Here is a 21366-nt window from a genome sequence, read left to right as displayed (position 1 = left end):
AGGCGTTGTCTTCCAAATGCTGCCCCCATGCGAAGAATGGGTATATTCAGCTGTCTAATATAAATAAAATAAAAGAGTTTGTTTGTGTGTTTTTCTGTCTGTGCGGGCTGGGGACCAGACGAGTGGACCGAGAGTTACCAAATTTTGGTCAGGGATACCTTGGCCTAGGCCTCAGATCAAGACGAAGCCCTGTTTTCAAATTTCGAACCAGGGGAGCCCCAGGGGGGGCGTTTACCGGAACCGGCTTGGGAACCAGGCAAATTGACCTAGAGTTACCAAATTTTAGTCACGAATACCTTTTTCCAAGCTCTAGACCAGAGTTAAATGGTTTTGTCAAAAATCGAAACAGGAGGATCTCAGAGGTACAAAGTGTGATTTCCCGATTGTGGAATCGATTTCAAACAGCTGGAACTGTTCGAAGAAGACAAGGACAGGGCCGCTCGCTGGCAACCAAAGCCAGAGACGATCGTTATCTCTTGTTAACAGCCCGTCGAAACCGGCGTCAGAATAGAACTCTGCTCCCGCGAACCTTCCGAACAACAACAGGACGCACAATACCCACTCAAACGGTCCGCAATCGCCTTCGAGAAGGTGGTCTCTACGCATGTAGGCCTATGGTGTGTATCCCATTAACTGCACTACACCGTGCTGATCGAAGAACATAGGCGGAGGAACATCGTGGGTGGGGACGCAATGAATGGGGCAATGTTTTGTTCTCTGACGAGTCTCGATTCAGTGTGGAGCCTGATAATCGACGTGTTTTCATCTGGAGAGAGTGTGGAACACGACACAATCCCATGTTTGTGCGAGAAAGATCCCAGTATCATGGTGGTGGAATGATGGGTGTGCAGGAATCAGTATTGGTGGGCGTATTGAGCTCCACATCATCCGAAATAGCTTTTTGACGGCTCTCAGATATAGTGATGAGATCCTGAAAACTCTTGTTCTTCCTTATGCTGGTGCCATTGGTGATGCGTTCCTTTTCATGGATGACAATGCTCGTCCTCACAGAGCTCGGTTAGTGGATGAGATGCCGGATGCTGAGGGTATCGCTCGGATGAAGTGGACAGCATGCTCTCCGGATCTCATTCCAATTGAGCATGTCTGGGATATGCTTGGCAGACGAATTGCCGCTAGGCCAGTAAATCCAACAACCATTCCAGAGCTGGAAGTCGCTCTTCTGGATGCGTGGCAGCATCCCCAAAGAACTCATCGATAATTTGATTGAATCCATGCCACACAGGTGCGAGGCTCTGTTGGCTATTCGAAGTGATCATATGACATATTAAAGAACAATCAGTGATGTTGCCTTGCCTGTTTGTGAGCAGTTCGAGAGGTGCAAACATAACCGTCTTGTGTCATGAGCCATGTGAACAAGGTTTTCCGTGCCCCAACACCAGTATGTGCCCCATTTTGCTAAGGTATCTTAAAGCATTCCTTCTTGTATGATATATATGAGTCAAACACAAGCTTATTCATACACTATCTTAAGGTCTTGTGTGATATTTCAGGTGAACCCCTAATTTTTTTGAGCATTTATTTGGTCTAGAAATTAATTCGTGCGGGTGGACAAGAGATGGCGCAACGAACGGAGCGTCCCACAATTCCGTGTATCCACACATGTGTTGCAAACCCCTGTCATCGCGTATCGTTCGTAGTATAGGGCAGTGGATTAAAGCGTCAACAACACCAGTTTGTAGTTAAGTGAACATGGCGCAATTTGTGCCTGATAAAGTGTTTTTGCGGGGTGTCGTGCTGCATTACTTTAACATGCAGAAAAGTGCGACTGAAAGTCATCGTATTTTGGTGGAAGTGTATGGTGACCATGCTCTAGCTGAGCGAACGTGTCAGAAGTGGTTTGCACGGTTTAGAAGTGGTGATTTCGGCTTGGCAGACCAAGAGCGAGCTGGACAGCCAAAAAAATTTCAAGACGAAGAATTGGCAGCATTGCTCGAGCAGGATTCGTGTCAAACGCAGGAACAACTTGCAGCAGCATTAGACGTTGATCAAACAACAATCTCCAAAGGCTTGAAAGCCATGGGAATGATTCAAAAGATGTCACATTGGGTTCCACATGAATTGAAAGACAGAGACGTTGAAAGACGAAAAACCATTTGCGAATTGCTGCTTCAATGACAGAGCAAAAAGGGGTTTCTGCATCGAATTATTACGGGTGATGAGAAGTGGATCCATTACGAGAACCCTAAACGAAAAAAGGCCTGGGTGAAACCAGGTGAACCAGGTCCATCACAACCAAAACGAGATATTCACTGTGCAAAGGTTATGCTGTGCATATGGTGGGATATGAAAGGTGTGGTGTACTATGAGCTGCTGCAACCGGGTGAAACTATGAATGGAGAACGTTATCGACGACAATTAATGCGTTTGAAGCAAGCTCTGGCCAGAACACGACCAGAATGGGAGAACAGACATGATAAACTTATTGTTCAACATGATAACGCTCGCCCACATGTCGCAAAACCGGTCAAAACCTATTTAGAAAATGTCGGATGGGAAGTTTTACCCCACCCGCCGTATTCACCAGACGTTGCTCCTTCGGACTACTACTTGTTCGATTGCATGAACAACGATTTGATTGGACAGCGGTTTACTTCTTCAGAAGATATCGAAACATGGGTCTCTGACTGGATCGCTTCCAAGGATGAGGACTTCTTTTGCCACGGAATCCGTACATTGCCTGACAGTTGGGCGAAAGTGGTGGCTAGCGATGGACAATATTTTTCTTAAGGTATTTATGTATTTTGTGTTTGTACTACAGCTTCAATGTTTGCGTACCATGGTACCAACCGCACGAATTAATTCGTAGACCAAATACATACATATATATATATATATATAGTGGCGGATCCAGGATATGATTAATGGAGGGGCTAAAGCATAATTTGCAGTTTTATCCAGTGTAAAGCAGGATTGAAGCCCATTTTATGCAGTGTCTACTTGAGTGTGATGGGGGGCCTATAACCCCCTTGAATCCGCCTCTATATATATATATATATATATATATATATATATATATATATATTTATATATATATATATATATATATATATATATATATATATATATATATATATATATATATATATATATATAGGTAGGTAGGTAGATAGATAGATATAGATATATGCATGATCGAAAATGGCCTCGAATCCATACTCGCTGAGATGAACAGAAGATGCCGTTCAAATCCACAAATCCAGCCCCATTAGTACTCTAAGGGGGATGGTGACAAGTAAAGATAATTGAAAATTATCGATATTAATGTCAAATTCATAGTTTTGGGGCTCCACAAGTTCATTGGCGACAGTTTTGGTTCCCTTTGTGTCCAAAATGAAACGAATTCTCCCCGTGCGAAGAACGGGTATTCTGCTAGTCTGTAATAATAAATAACGGAAGTTTCACTTAATATATTTCTCGCTGCTCAGATTTACTCACTTGTGCGGTATATGTGTGTAAAGTAGAATTAAAACCTGTTGCTTGTATATACAGTAGGGCGTCAATAATCCTAACGTCAAAAATCCGGACGCGGTCTCTAGAAGCTTTTTACATTTTGTCTTAACGCTAGCGATAAACAAACAATAGCGTGTCCGTCGACATGTGAAGTCAGTGTTTTTACAACAGTTCATTTATATGTAATTGTTTGTCATGTATTTTTATTTTTACTTTTTCTAAGGGCTATAAGTTTTAAGTGTGACTTACAAGAACAGTGTTATTTAGAGTGCAAGCAGGTTCTTCAGAAACATTAAATGTAAGTAGCCTTACGTACGGTAATGTAATTACTGTATGTACTGAATAACCACTGTATCGATAGAAGAACACACCGTTCAGTATATGTAAGCCTAAATGGCATTTTCTTGGTCATTTTCGAAAATTCGAACAATTTGAAAATACGAACTACCTGTGGTCCCAATTAGTTCGGATTTTCGACTTCCCACTGTATATGTTGCAGACATGTTACAGCAAGTAAGATTACTAGCATCAGGCCAATAAATACACTTTTCCTGTTTATGCCAATATTTCCATACAAATGATTTTTTCTAATGGTTTCAAAATTTCCGGAATTTTACATAGAACAATGAAGATATCTCTATGAAATATATGTTTGAGTTAACATATTAACTAAAATGATTCTGTGATTAACTAAAATGATGATTCTGATAATACCCAAATTTTCCGGTTTTTCCCCAGCTCAGGAAAACCGTAAAAACTGTTTTTACCCAAAATTTCCGTTTTTTCACAGGCCTTCACAACACTAGTCTGAACACACAGTGCACCGAACACTCCTAACGATGGCGAATGTTAACACCACGACATCAGCAACTACAACTGAAATGAACACGTGAGCATCGCCACTAGACCTTGGCACAATAGCAGAGCGTTGCATTGTCTGATGAATCCCGATATCTTCTTCATCATGATGATGGGAGGGTGCGAATCCGTCGTATTTCAAGGGAAGAGCTCCTTGACATCTGTACTGCAGGGCGGAGAAAAACTGGCTGCGGCTTAATTATTATCTGGAGAACATTCAAGTGAGCATCCATGTGTCTAGTGGAGCTCGAGCAAGGCACCATGACGGCCGAGGCGTCGCACGCTGCTTGCAGACTACGTACACCCCTTCATGACGGACATGTTTCCCATCGATAGTGGCATTTTTCGACAAGATAATGCACCATGTCACAAGGCCAGGAGCGTGATGGAGTGGTTCGAGGAACACAGGAGCGAGTTCCAAGTGATGTGCTGGCCCCCAAACTCTTCGGATCTGCACCCAATCGATCACATCTGGGATGTGATTGAACGTGGCGTGAGGGCGCATCACCCCCTCCCCGGAATTTACGGGAATTTGATGACCTGTGTGTGCATATGTGGTGCCAACTCTCTCCAGCGACCCACCGAGGAACATTGCGACCATGCCAAGACGCGTTGCCGTTGTTATTCGTGCCAAAAGGTGGACATACTAACAATTAGATAGGTATTCATAATGGTCTGGCTGATGTATGTGTATATTTTAACTCGTATATTTTGTCTCGACTCGAATTTTGAGACTCTCGACTCGAATTCGAGTCGAGTCGAGACACGAGTCGAGACAGCAACATATTTTCGAGTCGAGACAACATTTTTTCGAGTCAGGCTTAAATCTCGACTCGACTCGACTAGTGCGCATCCCTAATATATATATATATATATATATATATATATATATATATATATATATATATATATATAGATAGATAGATAGATAGATAGATAGATAGATAGATATAGATATAGATAGATAGATAGAAATAGATATAGATAGATCGATGGATATACAGGACCGGTTGCAGGATTGTCTAGGGGGTGCAACAATGCACCAGTAACTTCCAAAATAGCCAATCACACGGAAACTCTTCAAAATGACATATGACAATATTCTTTACATCAGACAACACTGATGCATAGAACGGAGAAAAATATTTTAAATTGTCGCAAGTGTTATGCAGGAAAAAAATGTTCTTCTCTCCTCCTGGCTTCCATTTCTTTCAGTACTTGACAAATGTTATATTGTTTCACTTGGTGAATCCTTTTCCTTCAACCTTTTGGAAATCGACTTGAACTACTGCTTTTGAAAAGCTCAACTTTCTTTTAAGCCCCAAAAAGAAAACATGATGGCAGAAAGTTTCGAAAAGTGTTTGCTATTTCACTGCTAGCATCTAATTTTAGATAGTGTATACAACGAAGGGGGGTGCACATCAATAAACGAATTATTTTCCTGAGCGAGTAGTTTATATCGGATTTAACTAAACACAAACTTTATGTTTCTAACCTTAAGACATTCCGAGATGTGAATATTCTTTTATAATAATTGATACCTTCATCTCTTTTTCTTTTCCCTTCTAGGACAAATTTTAAAAAAGAAGAAATGAGAAATAGTTTTAAATGAAAAGATTAAATATTAAATGTCACGCATTTAGCCTTAAAGGATTCCGAGACCTGGAAATCTTGTTATAATAACTGTAACATAAACTCCCCTTTCTTTACCTAGCATGTGGAACTTTCAAAAACCTTTTCTTAGTGGTGGTATGTTATAAATTTTATATACTGCCGAAATTTAAAGTTCTGTCGAAATTATATTAGCACGTTACTATATTTATGTGAAACCCTAAAAATAAATAGAACTATATGTTAAACATTAATTTTATTTGATTATACCTATCAACAACTATAATTCTTTTGTCGGAACTTAATAAATAATAAGAAATTATATATTACATTATGTACAATATGTACAGGTTTGTCAATAAAAATGTCCTTAATTATTTCATTGAAAAAACCTTTTCAATATTTGAATGCCACACAAAGTTACCGCAGTGCACAATAACCCTTTACGCAATGATGTCCGCCTTTGTTCTTCCTCTCTTCTTAAAGCCAAAATCCTTTGACCCTCTGGAGGTTCTGCTGGATGGTCACCAGGTTGATCTACATTTGGAAGAAACGGTCGGTAGTTCCGCAGTTCATTACCATTCCAGTACAAATTATAAAGACAATTAAGAAAAGCTGATGCTATTGCACTTGACGCAGCAACTCGTAAATCATCAATAACACAATAACCCACGGATACTATACTTGTTATTAGTGCGCTAATATGTATAACGGTACCTGTTTTTAGTCTTTGCATAATATCATTGTACACTTGAGGCGTATTAACAATGATTACTTGATTTCCGTTGACAGTTGCCATAATGACATGGCCTACAAATTCATTGTGATCTTCATGATCTTCCCACTGAACTGGCATAAGTGCTATTGCGTTCAGTCTTTGAATCACTTGTCTCAGAAGTCTCACTGCTACTCGCGAAGCTATTAGACGTAGTGATGAATATTCCAAATCAATTGGAGTCACAGATGGTGGAGGAGGAGGTGATGAACGAAATTGCCCAGGACCGTTCTCATCCAACGGAAGTCCTTCCTGCCATGAATTTCTTAGGGGGCTAGCAATGACATCTGATCTCGAAGAGCTATCAGTCATTTTTATCTTGTTTCAACTAGTCTTTTCCTCTCTTATACCTTCCAGATAACTTGAGCTACTTTTTTTTGCATCCATTATTCCATACAAACTTTTTACCCCCGCAACCAGCCAACAATGTATTTGGACAAATTATTAGTCATTCATTGTTTAGTATGAGAAAGTAAACACAATAATTTAATTCCGAATTTCCTCGTGTAATCTTCCTCGCTTTAGGCAAGGAAGATCTGTTTTTGACTCCCTGTGCGAACTCATGCAATTCGAAGCCCATGTTAAGCTGTAGCTCCATATCTCATATAGCCATGGCAGTAAAGGACACGCTAAGTCAAACTCTAACCAACAAATATTTTAAATTTAGGTTTTTGAATTGAATCATTTATCATACTACATTTATTACGCACACATTTACTTGCGAAATATGAACAATTTAAGAAGCTTTTTAGATTAATTTATGAAACATGGACACAATTATATTATTATTATTATTATTATTATTATTTATTTATTTATTTATTTATTTATTTATTTATTTATTTATTTATTTATTAAAAAAAATGTCAAATAAAATACAATAAAAGCAAACTGCTCTTTGTGGACAATTTTGTGGTTAAAGAATTACCCATATTACAGATCTTTTAATAAAGCTCTCTTTTTTTTGGATCAAAAGATCCAATATATTTCAGGCAAAAATTTTCTTGTTATGTAATATGAACAAAATGATCTTTATAGTTTTTGATGAAATCGAAAAGAGCTTATCCCAAGAGTACACTCTCTTCTAAACTTTTTAATGCACAATAAATTAGAGCATATTATAGATTTATTAATGAAATATATATATATATATATATATATATATATATATATATATATATATATATATATGAAATACAAGCAAATTGCTTAACTCTTTTCTACCTCAAAAGTAAACTACCTCTTCTCGATTTTTCCCAGAGAAATTACTTATGCTATACAATATTAATAGAATATTCTATATATTATTATAAGGGTTGTTAATGAAATATGAATTTACTAATAAACAAAATTGTTAGTGCGTTTATCGAGAAAATTGCATTCTTGTATTTTCACCCTTTAGTAAAATATTCTTATTTTTGGAGACAAAAAGGAAATTCTCAAAACGTCTTTGAAGTACCTTTTGAAGAACGTAAGTGGCAACATTCAGAGATGAAGTGGATTAGTAGATCGTGGGTCAATATTTGTGAGTAGGTCAGTGGGTCGGGGGTCAATAGGACGTGATCCACTGCAACCCACTACCCACAGTGAATCGCTCTGATCCACCGACTCACCATGGTTAACCGATCCACAATGACCCAGTCTGATCTATCGACCCAGTACGACCCACTCTGATCAGTGCATTGTAGACAGCATCTTCTGAACACTGGTGAATTTGTCTACGTTTACTTTCAAAGCCTCCATTTTTGTTCTTTCTTTCATTTGTTTCTATTTACTTACCTGAGATAAGTATCTCTAACTGAGAAAATGAATTTCAGACACTTTTGGATATTATTACTTTTAACTGTAATAATAGCAACAGGATTTACTACTTGGCAACAGGATTTACTACAATCAAATTTCCCGCTTTTTTCCTTTGTTTTGGCCTACTTTACCTTCATTTGAGACTTTCAAATTTCCTTTTATTTTTCACTGAAAATTATCTGTAATAAAACAAGGAAATAGTTATATATGAGTGGAATAAAATAATAGAAAAGCATTTAAGTAATCTAAAAAGGAGAAATAATTGAAAGTTAACCAATTGTAATCTCCTGTTCTTATCGATTACTGTAGCAATTTATGTAATTTGTATCAAACCATTTTGTTGTTGATTTTTAGTGATATTATGCTCAACTATAAGTACATCTCAAAATTTTATTTCTAGCATATGATGTAGTGACATACAATGATGTTCAGACTAAATTTAATTCTTACTTGATTCTCACCTTAAGCTAATTTTCATATACTCCCCATATGCTACTTTTTCTACCACGAAGAATCTCGTTTCCTTTTGATAGACATTTTCCCAAACCTTTATGCGCGAGGGTGGGGACCGTTGCTACGGGCCAAACCTTGGCTCAGTTCTAGCGAGGAAATTTTAGATGTCTCATCGCAGGACTGTGCTCATAACTGAAGAAATATTCTAACTGGAAGAACCTGTCACCTGTCTAAGTGTCTCTGTATTGCAAAGGAGACTGGATCCAATGTAACATCTAAGATATTTATCTGAATATGAACATGACAGCAGTTAAATAGTTACGAAAAAGTTTGCATACCAACTTTATTCTAAATTACTACACTATGTAGTCCTATGGGGGAAGGGCGTTACAGAATTCTATCGTTCGATTTTTGCACGATCACCATAATTTCTTCTTTCGTCGCTCGAAAGAAAACAAGGGAAAACGTGGCACTTAAACGTGTAACTGCTTCTGATATTACTCCAAGCATATGAATTCAAATCACTTTTAGGGCTACCACTATGTCTTATGTCTACAGTGCTTTTTCTAGACGTCTAATTGAATATTCATTCCCTTCCTTTGGAGTACAGCAGTTCGATTGAAATCAGAGGTAATGTTCCATATTAGTTTTGAAATCGACTTATTATTCTTCACATATAACCTTAGTACTAAACATAACCATTAACTCAAACTTCAGCGCGATTAGAATGTTCCATTGGTTAATTGGTTTGAAATTAGCGACCCTTGTCAGTACCAAGTCTATATGAGGCGTGGACCTACAATTGAAAGGTGAATTCGAACCACTGTAATGTGATGGAATTTAATTATTCTCTTTCCCACCCAGTATCGATCTCGTAGTCGTGCACCATAAGAACGCGTGCCAGCCACTAGACCAGCACGAAGAGTAACTTGAATGTTTCATGTAATATAATGTTTTAATAATAATGTAATAATTCAATTATCAGTGCAATGTATCTCAGGGGCGTCATTTAGGGAGGACAGGAGGGGCAATTGCCCCCCCTCCAAGAGTTTGAGGAATATCTATACTTTAATCGATTGTCTACTAGTATATTAGTACAAAACGCGAAAGTCTTATGTTGGTGGTGCCCTTTCCCCCCCCCCCCCCAAGCGGAGTCTGAAATGACGCCTCTGATGTATCTATCATTTGTGGAGATAAAATAAGCTATTTTTGTTGCATTTCGTAATTTTTACTTTCGAGTGACGAAAGGATAGAAGAATAGATGGTGCTGGTGAAAAAAAAAATCGAATTCGATATTTCAACGGATTTACACGTTTCTTGAATTCTACATACCAAAAATTGAGTTTTCGACATCTGTGTGTCTGTTCATTCGTTCGTCCTGGTGTACATTGCCCTACAGACCATGTTGATCAATGTATACACTACGAATTTTCAACCCAAACTTCAACGTGATTCCCCAGTGAGCAGGTTCAAATTTTCTTCCTACCTCTAAAATTATGGGCTCTTTACTGAAGGGTGAAATAAAAATTTGCTATTTTCTCAAAAACGGCTCTATTGATTTTATTTATATTTCATAAATCAAATTTTCAATAACAATCCTTTACTGCAATATAAGCCATATATTTAGGTAAAATCGAGAAAGGATAGTTTACTAGCTTTTCAGCGATTTATTTAAAATCCAACTTCTGGGATTTTATTTTTATATACAAATATTTCACCAATAACCCTAACATATGGTATCAGTCATGTTCTTTGAGAAAAATGTACAAGAGATAATTTCCTTTTGGGGGTGAGTTTACACTGGGCAATTTTTTTCGAAAACACTTTACAGTTTTGTTTGTATTCCACAACAAAATGTTTCATTAATAACTTTAGCATATCTACTAAGATTTCGTTTAAGAAAAATTGAGAGTAAAAGTTTAGTGCTGTGGCTCATATCTTTTATTTTGTGTGTAAAAGTATAGTCTTATTTGATATTTTCAACAATATCTCGTCTCGTTCCATTTTAAGTTCATAAGAGATTTTCTCATTTCGTGTTGAAATGCTTTCTCTTTGGTGTGCACAGCAGATTACATACACAACATTCTCTACAATAATGGCTACTGAATTACCATTGATATTGTTACTCATGGTACAAGACGAGATAAGAAATAAGGTTTTCTCATTTCGATCTTGTTCAGTTTCTAGAAGTCTCCTCTCATCTTGAATTCTTTTACGTCTTTGAGCCGCGATATATTCTCTGAAAGTATTTGAGAACAAGATCCTGAGACGAATATTCGGACCCAAGAGGAACGGGAATGGGGAATGGCGGAAACTTCATAACGAGGAACTACTTAATTTATACGGTTTACCCAACATTGTTAGGGTCATCAAGTCTAGGAGGCTTATTTGGGCAGGTCGCGTAGCTAGAATGGAAGAAAGTAAAAACGCTTTCAAAGTCTTGACTGGAAGACCAAACGGAAAACGACCATTAGGAAGACATAGGCGCAGATGGGATAGTTCCGTTTTCTGGAGATTTAAGAAGCCAAGTCTCGGGAACCGTAAGTCACACAGAGATCATATTGATGTTGATCAATACATAAGAGGATGGTGAATATTTTGGTACCAAATAGTAACCGGTGGCCACTGGTTTAATGCCTACTGGCTAACGTGCCACTGTTACCCAGATATTGACCAAAATGTTCAATATTTAAGCAGCCATATCTCGAGAACTGTATGTCATACAGAGATGATATTTTGTTAATTTTTGCGAGAAAGAGAAGAAGGTGCGGATAAAAAATTACTTCTACATCTAGAAACAATGACAGTTATCCTTCCAGCTTCATCTCTCCATTCTTTTTTAAAGTTCGTTCTGGCAATGCTCTTGGAGCATTCCCAACTGTTTAATTATTGAGAAAGTTTTTCATCTTTTGCAATAATGTTTTTATGAAGAAGTTACAATTCGAGTACATTGTTCTAAAGAATTATTTCTAATTTTACTACGGAGATTTTATTTTTTAACTTTATTTATTTATTTATTTTTGTTTTTTTCTTTGTTTTTTAGGAACTAGTTGTATAGTATGGATATCAGATAGTCGCTATTCGGATCTTCATAGTCTTATGTAAATACAACATTAATGCAAAATGTAGGCCTAATTCTTTCTTCTTTTTTTTTTAACATTCAGACTCATTTTACTGTCCACTGATAAAGGGCCTATTTGCTTACAATGATATGAACAGACTTTGGGGAAGGTGGCCAAAATTTGGCTCAAATTTAGAGTGAGAGTATTCACATTATATATTCCAAAAGCAAATTCTCTAAGAATAGATTAAACATAGTCGAAAAGCACGAAACATTAACATTAATCTCTTTTGAAAATCAATGAAAAATAAATAATTCCGCCACTTATCTCAAAACCCAAAAGTGGGAGGTGGTTTAAATTCTGGTTGAAGATAGAACAGACTATGGAAATTCTACATTCGAAAAAGAAGTTGTCCTAAAATGGGTAGAACATAGTCAAAGATCACGAAAGATTAACGGAAAATCAATGGAAAATCAATGAAAAAAATGTCCACACATCTCTTAAACTATAATGAGATGGCTAATTGAAAACTTATTGCAAAAACATAATGAAGAGCTTAAAAACGATATATAGCACGTAAGGTAAATGCGGAAAGAATATTGTCAAATCTCAAGTTGTTTAAGTAAAGTCAAAAATAAAATATATGCATCATCTTTGAATTATCCAAGGCGCCCCACGCGGAGGTTACGTGCTTGAAATATCTCACACCTGTATTTGGAATCTCCAGACTCGATTTACCACGCAAGGTGACTTTTGACCTGATCACGTGACAAAGTCTGTCCTTATGGCAAACTATCTAGGCCCTTATTGCACAAATGTATAAAGATAGGCCCAAGAAAAAGAAAGAAAAAAAAAGAGTCAAATTCACAGCTTTTCGTGTTTCTAAAAATCCTTGATAGATGACCGGTTAAAGAAAAGTATCATCATCATGTAGGCGTTAGACATCAAATATCGCTGAAGAAAATTATCCCACATTACGAAGACTTTTCTTGGTTATAATATATCCTAAAAATATTCTCCAATATATCCCCTGGGATATATATATATATATATATATATATATATATATATATAATTCCCAATTGTCCTTCCTGCCCTTCACTAAATGACACCCCCTGAAAATTACGTTATTTATAAGTAAATTTGCTCGCATTTTCCAAATAGAAGGAATGAAAGTACATGTCACATAGATACTTTACCATCTATATATACACACACAAGGGAGGGAGTTTCTCTTTAATGAATGTAGTTTCTCTACCTTTTTTATTATTGGAAGTTTGTTTAGAAACAACTGGAAAAGGTCTTGTATAGATAGAAAGCGTGTCTCTAACGATCATTGATGTAAACTCAAAGGATACGTTTGCGATGATTCAAAGCACCTATGAAAGATATCTTCTAGTCACGCAAGTATCCGTACTCAGTGAAGAAAAAAAGGACATTGACAAATCGCAAGGATAGAAAAGAAAAAAAAAGTTATTTCCAGCACTCCTCTCGTTCCATGTATATGCAAGAAAGTAAGTGTACGTATGGATCTCAATTGTTACGAAAAATAAAAGAAAGAAAATAAAACAAAAAAAGAAAAAGGAAAATATGTCAGTCAGTGGTATGCACAGAAGCTATTATTTGACCAATGAAAAATTAGTTTCTTGTATAGCAGAGCCATCTATCAGAGTAAGAGGACACTAGTAATCACAGCTTCTATGCTACCACCACTTCGCATGTGTTCTCTCAGGGGGCTTGTCTTTGTAATGTGTGAACTTAATATTTTAAAATTTCCGCAGTAACAGACAGTATCTTTTTGAATAAGTACCGGTACGAGAAAACATTTCCTCTTTCTCTTTAGTAACTTTTCAAAGGCGACTTTATATATGTTACATTAATACCTAAGAAAAGTATGTTAACGTTATTTTTAGACATTTTCATCGATTTTTCTGCTCAAAGATTAATATTACCGTAGCAGTCAGCAAGCCTTTATATCTGAAGTTTGATTCTAAAAATCTTAATTAATGTATAGTACGCTGTGAAAGCATGACCTTTTGTTACTAAGACTCTTATCTCAGGGTCGAATATCCTATACCAGAAATGAACAGAAGCTAACTATTTTTAAGTCAACTAAGTACCATAGTTATTGGCTTTACCTTATGACAGCAGTGACGACGCCAGAGTGGAAACAAAGGGGAAACCCGTATTCTTGATGGTCCCGTCTGCCCTCTACCCCAGACATGTAGCTTTGTAATGCCAGTTAAGCAATGTAGATCTAACTTTTTTCAGTATGCAAAGATAATTTCCCCAGGAAAATTCTCCACTCATCTGTTTGCTCCCGTCCATCCCCTAAATTAAAGGTAGTATCGTCAGTGTTTGACAGTCTTTAAAAAAGAGGAGACTCGATAAATCTTTTAATGCCATAGTGAGAAAATGTTATTTATACAACTGAACTTTCACAATACTGTCATAATACCGAGGCTATATGAGACGTGGACCTGCAGCTAAAGATGAAATTCGAACCGCCATTGTGCGCCTAAATTTCAAGGCTCTATCACCAGGTAATTCGTACAGTAACTATTTCCTCATGATATAGCCTTGAAATTTAAGCGCACAATGGTGGTTCGAATTTCGTCTGTAACTATACATCCACACTTCATACAAACTCGGTGCTGAAAAGGATCCTTCCGAAATTGTAACACAAATTAGTAATGATAAGTGTTTGCTTGGGATCAAATTTTATTAGAATCACGTCTTATAACAAGATCATGTTAGTGCGTTCGTAAGTAGGTATGTTGCTGCAGAGGTTACTTTTTGAAGGACATTAAATTTTCAAGTGTTGTTCCTTGCAACAGGTAGCTAAAGCAATTATCTCACTAGACTTCGTTAATGGAATCAATCTATTAACAGCTTGAGAGAAAATGGTGATTTTAAATATGGCTATCCATGTACCATTATTTGGTATTGAAACAAAAGTAGATAAACGTTAAATGCAAGAAGTTGTACATCGCGCCGTTAGATAGTAGCGAATATCTTCCAGTGATAGACATCTACCGGACGAAATTTAAATCATTGGACGTTATCCTCTTTACTGTCATTAGTCGAGTTTAGTTTTATTTTCTATGTGTAGGCCCTTAAAAAAGAATGTGTACGAAAAAAATTCATAAATATCAAAAAATTCTAAATATTCGAAAATTTGGAAAATTTCGAATTCTAAACATACTATATACTATATCTAGGTATATACGAGGAGCATACTGAAAGTCCTGAGCAACATGTTTTCATACCGTAACCTTTAGTTGTAAGTGAAACCAAGTATATCATCTCAATCTGCAACCCTTTCTTTCTTTCTTTCTTTCCAGACGTTGACGCTGTTTGTTGCTAGTACGTGACCACAGAGACAGAATTTCCAAAATGGCGGGCAGCGATGTTTCGTTTGAACAGCGTGCTCTGATTGAATTCTTTGTTAAAGAGGACCAGTGTGCTTCTGAAATTCACCGCAGACTGCAGAGTGCCTATGGAGATGTGTGTATGGGTTCCAGCAGTGTTAAGAGGTGGGTGAAACATTTTAAGGATGGAAACACGAGTATGAAGATGAGCCTCGCAGCGGGTGCCCTCGAACTGCCTCCACGGAAGCAACAAGTAAGGGTTGAAGAGCTGAATAGGGGAGATAGGCATATCACTGTGAATGAAATCGCTGCAAATCTTATTATTAGACATAGTGTGGTGCAAGAAATAATTTACAGCTTAGGTTATTGGAAGGTTTGTGCCCCTTGGGTCCCACGTTTATTAACTGAGAACTACAAACGTCAGAGACTAACCATCACCCAAATCCTTCTTCAGAGATTTCGACATGAAAGTGATGACTTTTTGACGACTATTGTGACTGGAGATGAAAGCTGGTTTCATCATTACGAGCCTGAAACAAAACGACATAGTATGGAATGACACCATTGGAATTCACCACGGAAGAAGAAAGAGAATACAGACAATCTGTAGAGAAGGTTATCGGGAGCGTCTTCTGGGATGCACAGAGTTCATACTGGTTGAATTTGTTGAGCCTGGATAAACCATAAGATCTGCCCGCTACATTAAGACAATTTTAAAGCTCTGTGGTGCCTTGCGTGATAAACGTCCTGGAAAGGTCATCCTTCAACAGGATAATGCGCGTTCGCATACTGAACGTGCTACTATGGAGCATATCAGTATATTTGGGTGGGAAACAATTCCACATTCTCCCTACTACCCCGACAAGACACCCTCCGACTATCATCTTTTCGGTTTTGTAAAGAATCAGGAAGATGCGTGGCCATCGCTACGAGACACTTGAAGATATTCGACAAGCAGTGCATCAATGTCTACGAGCAGCTTGAACGGAATTCTATCGCAAGGGTATTTTCAAAATTTCAGAACGATGTGGAAAATGTGTGCAAAAAACGGATACTATGTGGAAAAGTGAAAGAAAGGTCTGTAGATTGAGATTATATATTTGGTTTTACGTACAAACAAAGATTACGGTTGTGAAAATATGTTGCTCACCACTTTCAGTATACCCCTCGTAGTTTTCCATATACCTAGATATTATTGATCAATGGGATTTAGCAATACCATTTTTTTTTACTTGAAAATATTAATCGGCATAGACAAAGCTTCTATAAGGGTTTAGAAAAGTCGCACCATCCTGTATTTATGATAAGCCAGTGCACAACAAACAGAGAATGTCGTGCCAGTATGTAGTACCGTTTTATTGGAAAATGATAATTTTGATAATTGGAAAATGATAATACGCTACATGTTTTCTCTCTTTTAGTTGATACTTTCTAAAATGATTTTTAATTCAGCGTCCACTTGTGGTAAGACGAAACTTACCTGCAAACCATTTAGAATAATACTACTGGTCCTAGGGTATGTTTAAAATCCGACAGCTTTATTGGGATTATTCTAATAAAAGATATAAACTTTTGGTGTATTAAAAATTTACCCTTAGGAAACCAAATTTTTGTTTCCTCTTTAATAATCACTAAAATTATACTGAAGGTGGTTTTTCCTCTTTCATTTAAAAAAATCAAAATATAGTGAATGACCAGAGATACACTAAATTGTTACATTAGCTTATCAATGTAAATTTAAATACCAGTTTGATTGCTTTCTTTAACAAAACTTTAAAAACTGAAATATGTATATAAAATTTTATTTACATATAGTTTGCATGTGTATTTGTTTACGTTGTTGTGAATGTACTCTATATGCATATATGTATGTATGTGTGTGTGAGAGAGAGAGAGGGAGAGCGCGCTTGTGTTCATATCGAGAGTTTTACATATTGATAAAAATTAATAAACGGAAGTCCAATTGAACGTATGCATTTTGTTAGTAACACATTTTTTTCTTTTGGATATGCAAGGCTTAATTAATTCTTTGGTGAGGGATCTATTTCATTAGTTGTATATGTAGCGTTGATGAATATATATATATATATATATATATATATATATATATACATGCGTATGTGCGTGTGTTTACACTCATACATGAAACTGTGGAAATTTTGAGTTGTCAGCTATGTTTGAATGCATTGATGGTTGATACTTTTATTTAGTTATGTATATCTGAAAACGAGCTACATGGCAAGTTCATGATACGTGTCACGTGATATTTGCTATTGTTTGAATTGAATTCTACATTTGTTATTCAATTATTTTCATTTCTTTCTTTGAATGAAAACAGTTTTGACAACACATAAAATACCACACATATAGCCCTGACAGCATTCTTTTTCATTCAGCTGCCGATATTTGAAATTTCCTTCACATGATTTGCAAACGCGTAACGAAAGAGAATATGCAATAAACTAGCAAACTTAGGATTGCATTAATAACTCACTATTTGCATTAATAACAGAAGGTCAGATTCAGATAAGGCATAGTATACTGCAAAGCTGCAGGTATATCTGGATTTTTCAGTAGACATTGGGGGTGGCATTTTCATTCCTATCTTCCTAATAATTTCCAAAGACAGTCTGTCCGGAAATGTGACTAATATTCGATGAGCAAGAAAGATCTACAGCCCGATTAATCGTGTTTCTACTTCTTTTCCACCATTTTTGAAACACAGTCCCCGGTGTTGACAGTGAGCTCTAGTGCAGTATGGAAGTGATTTGGTGTTGTTTCTCTATGTTGACATACATGTATTTCTTCAGAAACATTACGTAAAACAATTGAGAACACATCGAGCGGTTTTCATGTGGAAATTTTGTGAATACCTGGATTTGTTTAAGTATTTCTTTCTACTGTGTCTGTCTCTAGCTTCAGTAGGCTACATAAGCCTTTGTAATTAGAGGCTACATATTTGGCAATCACACCGAAGATTCTACACTTGGGTCAATTCAACACATGGGTTGTATGTCATTGGAACTACCGGCATTTGGTACAATGTACTTGCCAACGGAAGAAATAATGTGACGGATTAGCAAAGAGATGAAAGATCATCCATATCAATCAATATGTGAATGTGATTATATCTATCACAGGAATATGTGTAACGTGAATGTGATTATTCATAAGCACAGAAGACAACACACATTCCGTACAGATTTTATCTACCCCCTTTGCCCATCTTTTATTAGCTTTAAAGATATACCACTGTGAAGAATTAGTTTTGATATTTCAATTAGTACAACAGGCTACGGTTACTTAATTCAGGAGTTTGAAGTAAGTTATTTTCAACTGACAGGGGTGATTTGCTCTTCCTTACGGATGAATGTTTGGCCCCAGTGGCGATAAATGGAATTTCAGTGTGATAACATTCGCATAACATATTATAGTTTCATATTTGTGTTCTTTCACATTTAAGAGTAAATTCAACTTTCACCTTAGTTTTTTATTCTCCGTTTTATACACCACACACACACACACACACACACACACACATATATATATATATATATATATATATATATATATATATATATATATATATATATATATATATATATATATTAATGTAATGGAAGTACCGTACTTGAAATAGGAAACTCTTCAGGTGTCTGGGTTAGCAACTGCCAGGTGGCGACAGCAGCGCGAGATGTAGGTGGTTACGTGATGGTGTGAACTCCGTACTACGCAAGAAGCATTGGATCGCCAATATCTAACGAACTGAGCATGCAGTGATAGTGTAAAATGGGCGATTTCTCTTCTTGCCAAAGAGATAAATTGTTGACCCTTGGTTATGTGTCGTGAAGATTAGAAAAGTGGCAAGGTGTTAGGTATGTCGCGAAAGAAGTGTCCAAGGCGATAACAACCTTGAAAAGTTCACAATAAAACTATAGACGGAGAGAAAATAAATCCTCAGTGACATGCTTCGCCGACCATTAAAGCGAATTATCACTCAGAACCGAAGTGCGACTGCGAAGCAAGTAACGGAGAAACTGAAGCAGCTACACCTGCACGAGTTGCATCCGGATCTATAGCTAGGAGGGTGACCAGAGTGGTTCAGGCACAGTAGTGTCCACTTTTAGTCCCTAACCATGAAACCTTTAGTTATGCATTAGTACATATTATATGTATGAATGTAAAGTGAACTGAAGTCAGCACTCCCAAAAATAGACTCAGCACCCTATTCTCTTACTAAATGGCATGATTACATGATGGCATGCTACGCGCAAAAAATGTGCTATCCAGTGTGTCTGCCCAACCGTGATATATAATTGCCGCTCTCTGATGCTGTGGGTAGCAACATAATTGTTTCCAATGAGTCCTGTACTGACTTTCACTGCTGGTGCCACTGTTCATAAATTATGTCTCCAGTTTATTTGTTCACGTACATGTTATGATCCAGAAGTTGTTTCCGGACAATTACGCCATATTTCAGAATGATAATGCACCGATTCATACAGTGGAGTTGAGGAGTGATTTGAAGAACCTCGTGAAAAAGTTGAACACTCCTCTTGGCACCCTCAATTCCCGGACCTGATCATAATTGGACAGTGTGGTCCGTTTTTGGAACATGAATCTGGCGCAGGTTTACGTCTCCATCCTTTCTATCAAAACTCACCGATGCATTGCACAAAGAATATTGTAACATTTCACTTACTACTATTCACGACCTCCATGACACTATTTTATATCGTATCAGAGCTGTTCTCAGGTCGAGAGGAGGTCAAATGCCATCTTAAACTGATAAGTTGCATCCACTAAATGAACTAGGATATATATATATATATATATATATATATATATATATATATATATATATATATATATATATATATATATATATATATATATATATATATATATATATGTAGGTGGGTGTGTGTAGAGAGTGAAATTTCGATATATTGACCGTTTACTCATACTATACACCGTTTGAGTAACGATCTAATAGAGTATGCATCGTTGGCCACGTGGGATCCCACGTGAATACATTCATTAATCGTGCCGAGGAGATAATTACTCTATAGTGTACGGAGGTTAAGTTCAGCGTAAAACCATAAGCAGAGATTTTGCCATTGATTGAATACAGGGGGAGAGGGAAAGGAAGGTTAAGGTAAATACTTGCTTTCGCTAAAATTAACCATTAGTTAGTACCACAATTTAAAAGTCAATTTTGAAGTAATGCAAAAAACCAATATTAGCTAAGTATTGCAGTTTCTTATAACGTGACTGTTACAGTCTAATAAAGTATACTGTCATGTACAGTAGTAATGCATATCTATAAAACCTGTATTAAATAACCCAGATATCTCACTCTACGCGAAGGTTCTCAGCTGTCTTGCCGGCAAATATCACATTACAGTTTCAAAACATTTTTGTTTTCTTTATTTCAGTTTTTGAATCAAAAGATCCAATATTTTTCATTCATTCAAAAATTTTCTTTTACGCCTTTTATGTGGCGAACTACATACAGTGTAGCCAAATCCAAACTTTCATTTAACTCAGTATGATGTGCTTATTCCATAGAAAATACGAAATCTCGATTTAAGGATCGTTCAAAAATATTGTGGCCCCTGATTCAAAAACTAATTACTGGCCAACATCGCAATCTTTTGATCCATTTTTGGTTTTCCTAATTTTCTTGTTTTGTTTAAATCTTAGGTGTTTTTTGAAAGAAAATACCCCACTCAACTATCTGTTCTTTTTCCTTGACCATGGAACATCAGTTGCTCAGTGGTAGAGATGTTACCTGTCACGTGAGGGTTCTCTACTTTGATCCTAGGCTACATGAATTTGCGGTAAAAGCTTGCGGTGTCCGTAGATTCATCCGTTTCCGCTCACATTCTCATTCCACTATTTTTTTCATATTCATTTAGTTTCATTAATCGTCTTTTTCCTTTAACTTTAGGGCCATAAC

The 21366-nt window shown here is 36.7% G+C and overlaps 1 protein-coding gene across 1 annotated transcript; it reads left to right on the top strand.

Annotated features, from left to right (window-relative positions):
• Window positions 1-15429: 15429 nt before the first annotated feature.
• Window positions 15430-15963, top strand: LOC145665365 (histone-lysine N-methyltransferase SETMAR-like). Its single transcript, XM_081732663.1, has one exon. The coding sequence runs from the start codon at window positions 15430-15432 to the stop codon at window positions 15961-15963; it is 534 nt and encodes a 177-aa protein (XP_081588789.1).
• The last annotated feature ends 5403 nt before the right edge of the window (window positions 15964-21366 follow it).

The sequence above is a fragment of the Thermobia domestica genome, chromosome 11, assembly GCF_964235325.1.
Source record: "Thermobia domestica chromosome 11, izTheDome1.hap1.1, whole genome shotgun sequence".
Lineage (NCBI taxonomy): Eukaryota > Metazoa > Arthropoda > Insecta > Zygentoma > Lepismatidae > Thermobia > Thermobia domestica.
This window is presented reverse-complemented; position numbering and strand designations above follow the sequence as displayed.

What these genes read in the sequence shown, in the direction of transcription:
- LOC145665365 (XM_081732663.1), top strand. Translation starts at nt 15,430, where the DNA reads ATGGCGGGCAGCGATGTTTCGTTTGAACAGCGTGCTCTGATTGAATTC.